Source organism: Mastigoproctus giganteus, chromosome 5, assembly GCF_048544385.1.
Source record: "Mastigoproctus giganteus isolate SK-2022 chromosome 5, ASM4854438v1, whole genome shotgun sequence".
NCBI lineage: Eukaryota > Metazoa > Arthropoda > Arachnida > Uropygi > Thelyphonidae > Mastigoproctus > Mastigoproctus giganteus.
This window is the reverse complement of record NC_143579.1, coordinates 1,726,835-1,745,000: the sequence shown is the minus strand read 5'-3', so window position 1 is coordinate 1,745,000 and position 18,166 is coordinate 1,726,835. Positions and strand designations below refer to the sequence as shown.

General features: G+C 40.7%; 1 protein-coding gene across 1 annotated transcript in view; it reads right to left on the bottom strand.

Annotated features, from left to right (window-relative positions):
* Positions 1-18,166, bottom strand: part of LOC150085126 (transducin beta-like protein 2) — a 216,011-nt gene that overhangs the window by 164,390 nt on the left and 33,455 nt on the right. Inside the window, exon 3 of the mRNA XM_090373042.1 lies at positions 14,149-14,200. Within this exon, the coding sequence (XP_090229168.1) occupies positions 14,149-14,200 (52 nt within the window). The remainder of the gene's footprint in view (positions 1-14,148; positions 14,201-18,166) is intronic.

The following is an 18,166-nucleotide window of genomic DNA, read 5'->3' as shown; positions in this document are numbered from 1 at the left end:
ATTCCAAATATTCATTCTACTTTTCTTCTTTCCCAAGAATGTTTGTAATTAAATATTCTAAAATCACCAGATGTTAACCTTGGAGAAAAATATCCATTAGATTTGTATGCAGCCAATATACTTTTAAGAGTATATCAGCATCTAGAGAATTTGATAAGGGACAAGGTTTTGGAAGGTTCAGTTCATTGTTCAAAAGTGTTTTGCCAAATTATGACTAGCAAAACACTCCAGCATCACTTGAACAACCATAATCTGCCAAACCTACCAATAAAAAAATCATTTGATGCAATTTTTTTACGAAGATTGTAGGACAAATAAATGAAAACCACTATAATGTAATACTATTTGGAATTAATACTATTCCGGTATTGGAATACTGTGTTTAAATATGGAGACCTCATCTGAAAAAAGACACTGAGCTTCTTAAAAGTGTCCAAATATGAGCAACTAGTGTGGTCAGATTGGCAAAAGGGCAACCATACGAGGAAAGACTCCAATTATGTGAGCTAAAGAGTTTGGCAACCAGGCACCTAGGAGATGACCCGATTGAGGTTTATAAAGCTCTGAGAGCGGGAAGTAAAATGAATGAAGGTGGAATTTTCACTGTTGTAGAGAAGTTTAGAATGCAGAGGCATAAATTCAAAAAGAAGTTTAGACCAGATTGCAGGAAATTTTATTTTAACCAGCAAGTTGTTGATTGATGGAAGAGGCTGCCTTCACAGGTAGTTGAGGTTGACAGTTTGGATAAATTCAAAGGTCAACTGTAGTGTTATCTATGTGAGGAGGGAAGCAAATAATTTGTATTTACTCTATTTTTTTTTTTTTTTTGGCCAGAGCAGCAAAAGCCTGTGGATTCCTTGCACTATACAGCTATTACTACTAAGAGGTTTCTTAATTCTGAGTTTTCTTTCCATCAATACAACCAACACAAAAAGGATAGTTCCACACTACTCAAAACGTGAAGAAATTTGGGTATAAATGGGCCTGCTGTACTGGGATCCATGGTGAAATGAAATAATAATAACTTATAAATCCAGTAAAATATCTTTAATATAAATACTTTGTAGCTTTCAAGACAATCGTGTCTCTTTTTCAACAGAATTTGAACTTAACGGATAGAGTTATGCATGCAGTGAGACGTGTGAAGGCACATTATTCAATCATTAAACTGGCATTCATTGTTGCTGCAGGGACATGCACAGTTCTTCTCCAGCGCTTGCCGAGGTATAAAACGGTTGTCTCCAAGATAGGGAGTCTCATGCCTTTGCAGCGGTTCACGGCTCTCGAATTGCTCAATATATTGAGTGACTCTAACCATATGTGGTGGTGGTGGTGGCGGAAGTGCCGGAAGTGGTCTATTATTTCATAGTCTCGCTTGGGATTGAGGTCGTGGTGGATGGTCCAGAAGTGCTCTGCGATTGCAGACTGGTCTATTGTGTTCCTAAGGATTGCTCTGTCGTGTTCTGCAAAGTGGTCTTGAAGACGCCTGAAGTCTCTCCTACGTAGCAGCTGTCACAGTCTCTACAGATTATGCGGTATATTACACTGTTGCATAAGAGAGGTGTGATGGGGGGGTCTTTACACTTTAGACCAGGGAACGTAGGCTCCTACCAGGCAACTGTATGCATTTTATGAGGTATTCCCTGAGGATTTCTGAGATCCAGCCTGGCACACCTGGATAGTAGGGAACATAGGCAGTAGGTATATTGTCCTGAGTTGGTGGTCTTTGAGTTCTTGTGCTTGCAATAGGCACTTGTCTAGTACGTATGTTGGGTAGCCACAATTGATTAAGTCTGCCCTCACACGAGAAATCTCGCTACGCCTCGTTACATCTGTGCTGGAATGGCTCCAAGCTCTGGAGAATAGAGTGTGAGCAGTGCTGTTGAGATGACTGGGAGCATGGCCGGATCTGTAGTTTGTGAATTGCCTGCACCACATAGGCTTATGGTATACTGTTTCCAGGGCCCACACGTTTTACTAGGACATCCAGGAACGGGAGTGATCCGTTGACCTCTAACTCTAGAGCGAACTTGATGAACCCAGACAGGGAATTGAGATATTCTAGTAATGTTGTTTCAGAGCCACGTGGGATGACGGTGAAGATGTCATCAACATATCTGCACCATGTTGTAATAGGTACAGGTGGGTTTGGGAATATCTGTTCTTCTAATTCTTCCATGGCGATGTTGGCTACTACAGAACTAACAGGGGCGCCCACAGTAGTGCCATGTACTTGTTGGTATACGGAATCCTCGAAAGTGAAGATGCTGCTTGAGAAGCAGGTTGAGGGCGGTACAGATGTCGTCAGTAGACAGTGATGTTCTGTTTGGAAGGTTTAAGTCAGTCTCAAGAAGCCTGTTGGTGCAGTGCACGGCCTGCTGGACATGGACTGATGTGAATAGCGACACTACATCAAATGATGCCATAACAGCATTGTCAGGAATCGAGAGGTCTTTAATAAGGCAAATAAATTCGCCGCTGTTGTTGACGGTGTGCATGGTATTTTCTACAAGAGGTGAGAGGAAACATGCACTTCATACAGTTCATACGTAGGTGCATTGCAGCAGGACACTGGGTCTGAGAGGAATGCCTGGCTTATGGATTTTCGGTAATCCATAAAACTGTGGCAGTTGGCAGCCCATGGCATGAAGGAGTCGACGAGTTGGAGCAGAGATTTTCTTTTCTTTAAACCATGCATGGACAAGCTTATTGATGCATGACTCCAGATGTTTTTTAAGACCTTAATGGGTGGATCTGCCACAGGTTCATATACGGCGGGGTCTAGTAGGAGGGCTGGGGCTTTCTCTCGGTAGGCTGACCGGTCTAATACGGCAGTCTGATGTCCTTTGTCAGCAGGAAGTACGACAATGGTGTTGTCCTTTCTTATAGATGAAAGGGTGGTGTGTTGATGGTGGTTCAGGTTTGAGCAGGTGGGTCGTGTGCTACGGAGAATGGTGGCTGTTCTGAAATGGATTTCATTAGCAGTTTCTTCAGCGAGGTTGGTAATGCTTGCTTCTACTCCCATAGCGAACTGTGTTACCAGTGATTTCGATGGCACGACAGCGAACTTCATACCAGTGGTCGAGATGTTGAGATGCTCCATGGTTAGTTGTTTGCTGCTCACGTTTAGGACGAAGGAAGTCGTGTCAGTTGAATGGGTGTTTGCTCTTGAGGTGTTGGCCTCTATCTTAAGTTAATAAATTTTCGTTGTTATCGTGAACGATAAGTAACAGAGATGTGGTTTGCTCGGCGACAGATGGTATGTACAAAGTTGGTAAATATGATAGGCAAGATCTTACCTTGTAGTTCTTGTAAGAGTCTGAATTTGTTGTAGCCAGCTCACTTCATTTCATAGTGAAGATGGGTTATGCATAATTTCAAGGTTTGCAGACTGAAGTTAAAGCAGGCATGGTCCATGCACGTGTTGCTAAATGGGGCTTTATAGCGGAACCCTTTAGGGATGATGCAGTTGGTTTTCACCTATGCACAAAGCGCAGATGTCTGTTGCGGACTATTGAATTGAAGGACTTCTGCGGCTGGACACAATCACTGTAAATGTTATGGCCATAAAGAGAACACATGAGTATAAATGGGCCTGTTGTACTGGGATCCATGATTAAATGAAATAATGATAACGTCTAAATCCAGTAAAATATCTTTAATATAAATACTTTGTAGCTTTCAAGACAATCATTTCTCTTTTTCAACAGAATTTGAACTTAACGGATACGGTTATGCGTGCAATGAGACATTAGCATTAGCATTAGTAGAGGCATTTGATGCAAGAAAGCAAGCTTATGCAGCATCAGCCAAAAAAAAACCACTTCCACTTCACCCCTATGTCCGTTCAAAATACCTGTCCAACTGAGCTTAAACTTATTTAGGCTATCAACTTCCACGACAAGGGATGGAAGTCTGTTCCACCAACCAACCACCCGCTGGCTAAAGGCAAATTTCCGCACGTCTATCCTACATCTGTCTTTCCTCAATTTGAAATTATGCCCTCTCAGGTGATCATTCTGAGCGAGAGGAAGAATCCCATCAGCATTGAGCATGCTCAAACCATTCAAGGCCTTATACACCTCTATCAGATAACCTCGCTGGTGCCTAGTCTCCAGACACTGCAATTTGCAAAACTTAAGCCTTTCTTCGTAAGAGCACCCCTTTGTTCCATTCACTAATCATGTTGCCCTTCTCTGTACTCGTTCCAGCAGCTCTACATCCTTCTTGAAATGAGGCCTCCAGACCTGTATACAGTACTCTAGGTGTGGCCTGACCATTGCCTTATACAAGGGAATAATCACCTCCTTATCCCTGCTAGAAAAATTCCTATATATCATTGACAATACACCATGAGCTACTCTTGCAGCCCATCTGCACTGCTCAGAGAACTTCATGTCTGCCTGCACAACCACCCCCCAGGTCCCTTTCATTCTCTACCACTGTCAGTGTAGTACCACAGAGTTGATATGTTGCTCTGAGGTTGCTGTTTCCCATGTGTAGTACTTTACATTTGTCAATGTTAAACTTCATTTGCCACCTCTCAGCCCATCTGCTCAACCTTTCCAGATCCTGTTCCAGCAGCAGCATAGTGTCAGTAGTGTCCTTGACAACCCTGCCTACCTTTGTATCGTCTGCAAACTTCGACATTAAGCTTGATATACCATCATCAATATCATTTATGAATACAGAAAACAATAATGGACCCAACACTGAGCTCTGAGGGACTCCACTAATAACACTAGTCCACGACGAGCAGTGTCCATTGATTACCACTCTCTGTCTTCTCCCCCTCAACCACCCCTTTATCCATAGCAGCAATTTGCCTCCAATGCCACACTGCTCCAATTTGTGCAGCAGTCTTCCATGTGCAACAGTATCAAAACCCTTTCTAAGATCCAAGTATATAATATCAAAGTTATTCCCTGCATCCAGTTCCTTTGTGACTGCATCATAGTATCCAATCAAATTGGTCAGGCATGACTTCCCCTTAACAAAACCATGCTGTGTCCGAGCTATAGCTGAAGTCTTGTCTAAATGATCCTGCAGTGCTTCTTTAACCAGTGCCTCCATTAATTTTCCTGGAACAGAAGTTAAACTCACAGGTCTATAATTACTTGTGTCAGCCTTTGATCCTCATTTGTGAATTGGGGTCACATTTGGACATCTCCAGTCTGTGGGTACCTCCCCTGAGTCCAAGGAAGCTCTCATAATTATGGCTAAGGGCTTGCTTACTTCCTTTGCTACCTCCTTTAATATAACTGGATAGATCCCATTCACCCCGGGTGCCTTTCTTGTGTTTATCTTCAACAGTTTCTCCTCCACTTTACCCTCAGTTATTACAAGATTCTCTAGCTTACTGCTAGAGTTTAATACACCTCTGGCTTTCCCCTTGCTAAATAACTCCTCATGTGTGAATGTCGATGCAAAATATTCATTTAGTTTGTTAGCTACCTGAGCAGGATCATCAACAGTTGACCCATCGATATCAAGTGGACCAATCTGATTCATCCCCTTCCTTCTAGAATTTACATAAGTAAAGAACTCTTTGCTGTTTTTCTTTGCATCCCTTGCCAAAGATTTCTCGTAATCTGCCTTCGCCTGCCTAACCTCCTTTGTAACTTGGTTACAGATCAACTTGTATCTATCACAGGCTTCTGTGTCTTCATGTTCTAATTTGTATGTATCCCATGCATGTTTCTTCTCTGCCATATGCCTCATAAGTTCATATGACATCCATTTATGCCTAAACCTTGAACAATATTTCTTAGTTGGTATGTAAAGCCTAGTAGCTTCCAAGATAAGCTCTTTGAATGCTTCCCATTTTGCATTTGCTGTTGGTAACATCATCAGTTGGTCCCACTGTATAGAATTTAAATACTGTCTCCGTCCATCGTAGTCACCTTTACGAAAGCAATAACCCTTCCCTTTACCCCTAATGGTAGTTACCTCTTGGAGTAAATCCCACTTCAGCACACTGTGATCACTCCCACCTAGTGGTTCATTTATCTGCAGATTCCTAATGCATGAAGAATCACTGCTGATAATCAAATCAAGAGTATTCCTTGATTTGATTATCAGCCTTGATGTAGAAAACAATCATCCAACAAATCCACAAAAGCCCTGCTAGTGTGTGAGTGACCAGCCCCCAAATTCCAGTCAATATCTGGGAAATTAAAATCTCCCATTATAAGACTCTCTGATTTACTGGCCCACTCTATTTCCCTGTACAGTTTCTTATTATACTCATCAGAGTCCTATAGCACACTTCTACTGTCAATTTTGATCTCCCAATGCTTATGTCACACCAAACTGACTCGACACTGCACTGTCCAGCGATGTCGACTGGCTTCACTTCCTTGGATTTTATGTATTTCTTAACTAATAGCATAACCCCTCCTCCCTTCCTATCCAGTCTATCCTTTCTGTAGACATTGTACATCCCAAATTGCAGTTCTGCATTCCTTATATCTGTGTGACACCATGTGTCTGAAATCCACACAATATCAGCCTTTGATGTTTTGAGCAATAACTCAAATTCATCAAATTTATTTACTAAACTCCTAGCATTGGTGTACACGCAAGTATACATGCACCTATTTCTATTCTTAGCTACCCTAACACAACCCATGTGTTTACTTGTACCGCAATGACTCCCGGCACTCTCTGAAATATCCTGCATCTTGTTTTTCAGGCTTCTGCTCATTCCAATAGAAAAAGTGCAAGAATCTCTTTCACCTCTGCCAGTGGCTACTGTTAATCGATTCGTCTTTGTTTTCCCCCAAAGCTAGCAGTTTTCCGACCCACCTAACACTGCCTCGATAGCATCAGCAAATATTCTTGCACCCTTTCTATTTAAGTGTATCCCATCCCTGTAGAAGCAATCTCTCCTGTTAACAAGTACAGTCCAGGCTGAAAAAAATTCTACCCCTTGAGCCTTGTACACCTTTCCAGGGCCGAATTGATCGACAAGGCTCTCATCATATATTCCCTCCTATCGTGTCTGGGCAGAATTGCAGACACTTTCAAATTCAACCCTATTTCACGGCTTTTTTTCAACAGTGACCTGTACTTGTTAAGCAATTCTGCCGGTCTCCTACTCTTGATATCATTAGAGATGTGTGAAGGCACGTTATTCAATCATTAAACTGGCATTCATTGTTGCCGCAGGGACATGCGTAGTTCTTCTCCAGCACTTGTCGAGGTATAAAACAGCTGTCTCCAAGATGGGGTACAGTCTCATGCCTTTGCAGCGGTTCATGGCTCTCGAATTACTCAATATATTGAGTGACTCTAACCATAGGCGGTGGCGGAAGTGCCGGGAGTGGTCTATTATTTCATAGTCTTGCTTGGGATTGAGGTCGTGATGGGTAGCCCAAAAGTGCTATTGTAGGAAATACCATGCACACTCTCAACAACAGCGGCGAATTTATTCGCCTTATTAAAGACCTCTTGATTCCTGACACTGCTGTTATGGCATCATTTGATGTAGTGTCGCTATTCACATCAATCCCTGTCCAGCAGGCCGCTGCACCAAGAGGCTCCTTGAGAATGACTTAAACCTTCCAAACAGAACATCACTGTCTACCGACGACATTGTACCGCCCTTAACCTGTGTTTGTCAAACAGCACCTTCACTTTCGAGGATCCCGTATACCAACAAGTACATGGCACTGCTATGGGTGCCCCTGTTAGCTCTGTAGTAACCAACATCACCATGGAAGAATTAGAAGAACAGATATTGCTGAACCCACCTGTACCTATTACAACATGGTGCAGATATGTTGATGACATCTTCACAGTAATCCCACGTGGCTCTGAAACAACATTACTAGAATATCTCAATTCCCTGTGTGGATTCATCCAATTCACTCTAGAGTTAAAGGTCAACGGATCACTCCCATTCTTGGATGTCCTAGTAAAATGTGTGGGCTCACACCTGGAAACCTCAGTATAGCGTAAGCCGATGTGGTGTGGGCAATTCACAAACTACAGATCCAGCCATGCCCCCAGTCATCTCAACAGCACTGCCAGCACTCTATTCTCAAGAGCTTGGAGCCATTCCAGCACAGATGCAGCCAGGCGTAGCGAGATTTCTCATGTGAGGGCAGACTTAATCAATTGTGGCTACCCATCATACATACTAGACAAGAGCCTATTGCAAGCACAAGAGCTCACAGACCACCAATTCAGGACAATATACCTACCGCCTACATTCCCTACTATCCATGTGTGTCAGGCCGGATCTCAGAAATCCTCAGGGAATACCGCGTAAAATGCGTGCAGTTGCCTGGTAGGAGCCTACGTTCCCTGGTCTCCAGTGTAAAGACCCCCATCACACCTCTCTTATGCAACAGTGTAATATACCGCATAATCTGTAGAGACTGTGACAGCTGCTACGTAGGAGAGACTTCGAGGCATCTTCAAGACTGACTTGCAGAATACGACAGAGCAATCCACCTTAGTGAGCCGACCAGTCTGTAATCGCAGAGCACTTCTGGGCTACCCACCACGACCTCAATCCCAAGCGAGACTATGAAATAATAGACCGGCACTTCCACCACCGCCTATAGCTAGAGTCACTTGATATATTAAGCAATTCGAAAGCCATGAACCGCTGCAAATTCATGAGTCTCCCAATCTTGGAGACAACCGTTTTATACCTCGGCAAGCGCTGGAGAAGAACTGTGCATGTCCCTGCAGCAACAATGAATGCCAGTTTAATGATTGAATAATGTGCCTTCACACATCTCACTACATGCATAACTCTATCCGTTAAGTTCAAATTCTGTTGAAAAAGAGACACGATTATCTCGAAAGCTACAAAGTATTTATATTAAAGATATTTGACTGGATTTATATGTTATCATTATTTCATTTCGTGTAGAAATTTCTTCCCATTCCTCTATTAAATAGTATACTTGCTTTTCATATATGTAGGAAAAAGGTTGTTCTATATAAGGGTGGGGCAGGAAAATGGTGATTTTAAAAACTGGTTTTCTGGATACTGGTGTGGTGGAGAGAATTGCATCACCCAACATAATCTTGTCCACATCAAGCCATGGAACCATGGAACAGTGGAATGGTGCAGAAAGTGTTTTCACATCAAGGTATTTTACAAAAATAACAACAATTATGAGGTTGCTCAAGATTTATTGTGCATTCGCTTTAAGCTTAAGAATCAAGATCCTGTACCATCTGCTTATGCCATTACACAGTACATAGCTATGTTGTACATGGGTGTGCTTAGCGTGCATGGGTACATCAGTACATAGTATTCCCATAAGTTTAACTACACACGTAATGTAATGGCATCGTTTAGATTTTATCTCGTATTGTGGCTACTTTCACAACGAGATAACTTCGTAACTGTGATGGCATGTCTACATTATCAGGGTACCTGCCCGCCCACTGATGAGTGAGGCTACAAGCTCCGAAACGCATCTGGGTGGTGGTGCCCAGTGAGAATAAATAACAGTACTCTCCTCTACTAGAGAAGCATTATTTATTTGAAGTAGTGCAATACCCTGGTATCTCATTGTGAAGGTAGCCACAATATGAGATAAAATCTAAACAATGCCATTACACTACGTATGAAGTTAAACTTATGGGTAAACTATGGTGTATTTACACCAATATTATACAGGGTGTTTCAAAAACACACGGCATAACTTCAGGAATGAGTTCCTCATATGTAGACAATAAAAATATTTTATATCAACATAGTTCCAGAAATGATTGGTTTCTGAGTTTTGAAGGTCTGTCTATGATACTTAACTGTTCACATCACCTTATAGTAATTGTTCAAAATATCCACCTTCTGCCCGAATACAGGCCTCACATCGACGTTTCATGGACTCACGAAGATGATACCAAATTCCTGGCATGTTTCGTATCGTCTCACAACCTGCCACAATTCAATTGCGGAGAGTTTCCACATCAGCTACCGAAGTCAAAAACACCAACGACTTTAAATGGCCCCATAAGAAGAAATCTAGTGGGGAAGAAATCAGATGAGTGTGGAGGCCAGGCAGTTGGTCCACCTTTACCTATCCACCGACCAGGAAACCTTTGATTTAGATAATTGCAGGCTAGGTGGCTGGAAATGTACAGGAGAGCCATCGTGCATGACGTGTGCTTGTTGATGAATGATCAGTGATGTGTCATCCAAAAAATCAGGCATGTTGTTTTCCAGAAAGTTTCTGTACACCTGCCCTGTGAGTTTGTTTGGAAGTGCATGGGGCCCAAATAACTTATCGCCAAAAACGCCCACCCAGATGTTCAGGTTGAACCACTGTTGGTGATGTGAGGGAAGAATTGTATGTGGTTTTCCTCAGCCCATACATGCTAATTATGAAAGTTTTGGATTCCATCTCATGTAAACTATGCTTCATCTGTGAATATCACTAAGGCAGGAAAGTGAGGAGTTGTACCACACTGCTGCAAGAACCACTGGCAGAACATTACTCATGCAGGGTAATCTGCTGGTGACAAGGCCTGTAACATTGAACAGCCAGTTGCATTGCTATTCTGCATGTGCTGATTCCAGGAGTGGCATGCACAACATCCAAAATCTTCTCTACTTCAGGAGCCGGTCCTCCGTAGCCAGGTGGGAAGGAGCAGCAGTGCGTAGCACATGCTTCTTGATTAGACCGGGGTTCGAGCCCGTCACCACCAAATATGGAGGATGCGGAAATTTCAGGGAATGACCACCGCATATCCGGGAGCAATATGGCCTTAGTTGCTAATGCTCCTGAAAACCAAACAACTTCAGGAATCGTAGATCTTGGTCGTCCTCTGTCAGCAGCACGAGGTGTAAAGGTCCCATGTTCACAAAGGTGGTGATGGATACCTTCAAACGTTTTCCTATCTGGACATCTTTGTTCTGGGACCCTTTTGTGGTACAAACGACAAGCCTCCAGAGGTCTGCCGTTTGCCAAACTGTACATACAGTGCATATCCGCTTGCTCCTGATTTGAGTATATGGTTGGAATGGAAAACCACCACATTCTGTCAGTACTTTGTGATGAAGGAAATCACCTGTGGGAGATGACATTCCAGTTAATAACTCGGGAACCAAGCATTTCCGGAACTATGTTGATATAAAATATTTTTAATGTCTACATATGAGGAACTCATTCCTGAAGTTATGCCGTGTATTTCTGAGACACCCTGTATAGTTAATCTCAACCCATAACGTATTATGCCTTGATCATTTAGTCTTCAAAATATTATCATAATCTTCACCATTTCGTATCTCTCATATTGTGGAATTAACTTCGCAACTGTGATGGCATGACTGCATTATCAGGATACCTGCCTGCCCACTGATGAGTGAGCCAACAAGCTCCGAAACACGTCTGGGTGGTGGTGGTGCCCACTGAGAATAAATAACAGTAGTCTGCTCTACTAGAGAAGCAGTATTTATTTGAAGTAGTTCAATACCTGGTATCTCGTTGTGAAGGCAGCCACAATATGAGATAAAATCTAAATGATGCCATTACACTATGTATGTAGTTAAATTTATGGGTAAACTATGGTGTATTTACACAGATATTATATAGTTAATCTCAACCCATAATGTATTATGCCTTGAGTATTTAGTCTTCAAAATATTATCAGTACGTAGTGTATATAGTGTTTATGTTCAAGTGTTTCCCCACAACTGCAATCAGTTGTGTTGAATACAGTACCCTGTAAAGGCCAGATAGTGTGAGAGATAAGTGTTTATGTAGTGTAGTCTGGGGTTATGTTGTTCATCTGGCCTGGCAGTCTAGGGACATGTGGAACATCACCAACCTCAAGTTACCGTACCAGGTATGGGGAGCAGGACAGATAATACGATCAAGTTCTTAGGCTAGGCAAACCCCAGCTTCACCTTAGCTTACCAGGGAGGGCCCCAAAAAAAAAAGACCGAGAGAGAGAGAAAAAAGTTTTTGTTAGAAAAGAAAGTGGGGTGACAGTTCAAGCTATGGAAGATAGTTAGGTAAAGAGGGTGGATGATAGGAAAGATTTCATCATGAAGGATAGGGAACAGAAGGAGCATCCCCTGCAGAGGCAACCCACTCTCCACAGGGGGGGATAACTATTAAGAGCAGCAAAACTATTTATAGCGGTAGGGCTCACCAGGTGAAAATTTGGAATAGGGGGGTAGGGAGAGAATGGGCAATGCCCAGAGTTTGATGATGGGGAGGATTAAAGTCATAGAACTAGGGTACTCTATATGAGATCACCATATAGCACACCCTAGTTCTGGTCACCAACTTGAAAATATACATATGGTCAGAATAATGTGACATTCCCAAACTGGCTAGACCAGCTGAAATCAGTGTCAGTGTCCCCTGCTATGCCACCTAAAAAGAAATCAGCATGGCATTAGCAAGGGCAGTTTTGGGAATTGGTTATCCACTAATTGCAGTCCTGATCAGGGTGCATCTACTATCTGCAGAGCTCACAACATAGCCATACTTACATGCACATGAGATACTTGATTTTTTTTTTTTTTTCTTGTTTAATGTACAAATATTCAGGGTCAACAAAAAGAGACAATGGACAACAGTCACACTCCCATTTGCCCTCTTTCACTCATTCTTCCACACAGACTAAACCACGGCATCCAGAATATGGGCACTATGGATAAGCATTCCAGAGTGCACATAAGTGTTTATGTAGTGTAGTTTGGGGTTATGTTGTTCATCTGGCCTTGTAGTCTAGGGACATGTGGAACATCGCCAACCTCAAGTTACCATACCAGGCATGGGGGGAGCAGGACAGATAATAAGATCAAGTTTCACCTTAGCTTCACCTTAGCTTACACTCATTTACTCAAGCATTCCTTCAGTTCCTCTCATCACAGCACTGTGGGGGGAAATAAAATTTAAAAAAAACACACAATTTTATTTTTTCTTTCTTTCTTTCTTTATTTATTTTTTTTTTTTTTTGCAGGCTAAGGTCACCCAGACTCAGCAACCATACATAGGGATCTGAGCAGGGAGTTTTAAAACATGGGTACGTAAATGAAGAAACTAGTTACGCTATCAAAAAGAAGCTTCTACATAGAATAAGAAATGCTGTACACCATAAAACATCACAGCTGTCGGGGACTAAAATAAGTATGATGAATATTACACTGGGATATATTTTTCCATCCTTACAAGGTAATGTACTGCAAGAATTAAAACCTTGTGACCTCCTTGCCCTTAAAAAATGTTGTCAAGAAATGCTAACTCAAATGCATCATGATGAAGACTTTTTTCACAATCTATGGATGTCTGATGAACCTCACTTTCATCTAAATTGGTTTTGTGAATAAACAAAACTTCCATTATTGGCTGAAGGAACACCTCACTAATTCCACCAGCAACCACTGCACGGTGACTGGGTAACAGTGCAGTGTGCGATTTCATCTCACAGCATTATTTGGCACATATTTTTTTAATGATAATGGAAGGGTAAAAACCATGACATCGGGCAGCTATTCTAACATGATCACAACTTTATTGACTAATGAACTAGCTGCTAGATTTCCTCAATTTAATGATGCCAGTTGGTTTCAACAAGATGGTGCAACACCTCACACCATCAGGGTGTCAATGAATGCTGTATGACTGCTTTTTCATAACTAATAATCTCTAGGAATGGTGACATTTCTTGGCCTCTAATGCCTCCAGACCTGTCAACATGTGACTTTTTATGGGGAACTTAAAAAGCAAGCTGGATTCTCATCACCCACACAATATTGAAGAGCTAAAAGAAAGAATTTATGAAGAAAGTACTGGAATTCCTTTGGAGATACTATGTTGTGTCATGGGAAAAATTAGAAGCAGCAGGGAAAACAGAGGTCATCTCGAAGATATCATCTTCAAAAAAAAGAGGCATGCTATGTACTTTCAGATAGCATATTTATAACTTGTCAAATACAAACTCTAATTAATTACTGAGTTTTTAAAATCACTGTTTCCCCTGCCTCACCCTGTATAAGTGCATCAGTAATGGCAACTTCATCATCGGTCATCATCTCATGAATGATTAAGTTTGTTTTGTGTGCGTTGATGACTACTGTTTAAGCATGCATGTTTGCTTAAATAAATAAATTCAAATAATTCTTCAAATAAATAAATTAAAATATAATTCAATTTGATACGTTACCTATGATCTTTCTGATTAAATGCTTTTACATGCCATAACATGATACTTCTGTCTGAAAAAAAGTATAAAAAATTTTTTCACCTAATACTCCAAAAATAATTTTTAAACATATATATAAGAACTAGCCACATTAAATAATCTACACATATTTCAAAAAAAAAAACCATAATAGATTAGATTCCTGATTAATTACCATTTTAAGAAAGTTAAGAGATCTGATGCCAAACAAAATTGTGAACTAATCAGGTGCTTAAGTGTCACATTCAAGCTACTCTCATGCATCTGGCTATAGGTTGGATCACTATGGACAAAAGGTGCTGATCCAATAGGTAGCTATAATTCTGAGTAATTCAACTGTTCAAGAAACAGGGAATATATTCTATAACAGGGATTTTTGTGTGTGTGTGTGTGTGTGTGTGTGTGTGTGTGTGTGTGTGTGTGTGTGTGTGTGTGTGTGTGTGTGTGTGTGTGTGTGTGTGTGTGTGTGTGTGTGTGTGAAAGCAGTTCTGAGCCACACTATGGCAACTCTGCTCTGTGTATGTGAGGGTAGTGTACTCAGCAAAGCTGATCAGTGAAGGCAGACTGTCTACTACTATCATTCTAAACATTTTAGTACTGATAGAAGAATCCTACCCAGTTTCAATAGTGACAGGGTCATCAAAAGAGAAGGGGAAAAAAAAAGTAAAGTCCATGCTACAGTCCACAGTTGAGATAGTGAATCAAATCCATAACACAGCCCAAGGTTGAGAATGAGCAAAGTTGAGATTGTGAGTTAAATCTGTAGCATAGACCAAAGTTAAAATTATGAGTCAAGTCCACAGTATATTACAAGGTTAGGAACATAAGCACAGCACCAGGAAATACTCTGCTTTTGAAGTCATACTAGATGACCAAGCACTTCTATCTTTGAGCTAGAATACCCAGTGTTCTCCCCAGGACCTATCGAATGGGTGCACCACCTGGTGAATTCAACTGACCGCCCGGCTAAAATTTAAGCATTTCTCACAGTACAGTATGGTAATGATCTCGATCAATATTAATTTGAATATACTATGCGATCGAGGTCAATGCAACAGGAGCGGACACCAATCGAGCTGGAATTGTGACTGGACACCGAAAGATCGGTAGAACTCAGTTTTCTGGTACATAACCTACCTACGCAGTTATAAGACCTCCCACTATTTGATCATTGTGTTGATGTCATGCGGCCACTGCATGGTTCAATGCTGAAAATCCAGATTAATGAGAATATTGCCGTGTGCTTTATGCTGAGCTATCAGATGCCAGCCAGTTGACAGCATCGATATGTTGGTTGAATTCTGCGATTCACTGAGTTACTTTTGTTATTCGAATCTTTCAGATACTTCCTGAGTCGACTCAGCGTATTAACTCACTCACTCCGCAGCCATCTCTACAGCATGTTGAGTATTATAATTCCGCAAGCTAGTACACCATGTTAAATTCGTTAAATTTTGTGAACTGTCTGTCTTGGTAAAGGTGCCCAAATATAATAATATATATGGTGGCTAAAATCTATTATTTGGGTACTACTTGTCTCTGCGCAGTGGGCATGGTCATAGAACAGAGTGATTGTATGGTTGAGTTATGTGATTGGGTGATTATTGTGAATGCGCTTTCATTTCTGATTGTTTTTGTGTTGTCGAGGAGGGGGGTGCTTAGTGTAGGTAGGGTGTTTATCCATCCTGTTCTAAAATCGGAAAACAAGTTCCAACTACTGTTTAAGCAAGCATGTTTGCTTAAATAAATAAATTCAAAAATTCAAATAATTCAAATTTAAAACAGTGGAAAGTGAGGGATAAACACCCTAGGCATGTCAACCTAGGAGGACAGGGAGTAGGGGAAAACAGTGAGTGGAACCTTCCAATCACTGCCTTCTTCCTGACTTTTAGTCGAAGTATGGAGTGGTACCCAAGATCTGAATTTTTACCTATATTGCAATAAAATAAAACAAAATAAGAACCCATAATGAGTAAGAAGTTAAATCAGAAAACATTTAAATTTAAACATTTAAGTTTAAACATTTTTCATTATTTTTTTTACATTGAATTCTAATAAAAATGTTTTTTTTTTTAATTTGTTATTAAAATAGTCTACTTTTTAAACAAAAAGTACCGTATTTGTTATATTTAGTGTGTTTATGTGTTGGAATTTTCATTTTTTTAATTAAAAAATATAACACTAGCCAATATTAAATTTTTTCAATGTTTTTTGTACAGATTATCATTAAATAAATATAATGTTAAATTATGCAATTAATTTTTGCTCTGGATCGCTCAAGTCACATTTGTAAATAACAGAAAATTTTATAATATTGCGAAGTACAGTAATACCCCGACTTACGCGAACTCGGAGTTACACGGTTCTTGATTTTTTTCGTTTGGCAACACTGCTGCCCACTATCTTCAAGGTCATTTTTCGTATGCTATCGATATACGATGCAACGGCGGAGAGTGAGAGCAAAAGATGAACAAAATTCAACTTTGCTGCCACATGAGCTGCACACATAAACAAGAATTTGCATTCCAACTGTCATATTTATATGTGTGCGTTCGAATTCGTGCTCAACGTTTGTCGGAAATTACATCGCTTTCACGAAGAAAAAAACTTTCCAGGCTTTAAGGTTTCCAAAGGCCGATTGACGGTGATGGTTGGCAGGAATGCAGCTGGTGACTGCAAGTTAAAACCTCTCTTAATTTATCGCTCCGAAAACCCAAGCATTTTAAAAAATATATCTAAAATTAGCTTACCAGTGATTTGGAAGTCAAATCATAAAGCTTGGGTGACAGCTTCCATTTTTGAGGACTGGTTTGGTCACCACTTCATACCCGAAGTCGAACGTTATTGCAAGTCTAAACAGATTCCATTTAAAGTGATGCTTCTTATTGACAATGCACCCAGTCACCCTCCTACCACCCTAATTAATTTTGACCCACGTGTGAAAGTTGCGTTTTTGCCTCCAAACACAACCAGCTTGTTTCAACCGATGGACCAGGAAGTCATCAAAACATTCAAGGCCTACTACACGAGGCGTTCGTTTGCGCGTCTGAATGAAGCTATGAGACAAAATAGTGAGATATCTGTTAAAGACTTTTGGAAACAATTCAATGTTTTAGATGCCGTAAGAATCACTGAAGAATCTTGGGATGAAATTCACAAAAAAACATTTGAGTGGTGTCTGGAAGAAACTTCATCCATTTTTTTTCAAAAACGAGATGAAAACAATGCCAGAAACTGATCATGTCGCTCATGTGATAGAAGAAGTTGTTAATTTTGCCAGGCAATTAGATTTAGAAGTCAATGGTGATGATGTCAACAAGCTGTTGGATTCACGTAGTCAGAAGCTGACAATGAATGAGCTCATAGAGATGCATGAGCAAAACGTCACTGAAGTATCCGACACTTCAGACCCAGTTCCACCAGAAAAGCACATGACAATTGCAAGCTTAACAGGTCTCAGCTCAATTGAAAAGGGCTTAAAAATTTTAGAAAACAGACTCCAATGAAGAACGCGTTATAGCTACAAAGCAAGGAATAAAAAATTATTAGTTTGCTGCGAAGAAATTCTGCGTGAAAATAAGAAGGAGCTGTGTCGTCAGATGAATTTGTTAGATTTTATGAAGCCATCGACATTGAAATAACTTTTTTACGTAACTCATTTATTTTTTTAATACATATTTTGTATTAATATGCATAAAGAATTGCAATTTTATTAAATATTTTTCTTCTAAACTAGTGTTTTTGTTAGTCCTTGGTCCCAAATAAACAAAATTTATATGTATTTATATGCAAAGTTATACCCCGACTTACGCGAATTCGACTTAAGCGATTTTTGTTGGACCCACCTATCGCGTAACTTCGGGGTATTACTGTATTACACTTCCCCATCCAGCTACTTCATAATGCCACCCGGATGGCAAAAGTTTCTGGGGAGTATTGAATACCCAAGTATCAGTACAGCACAATGAGCTGCACCAACCTGGTAATGCAAGTTGAAAAT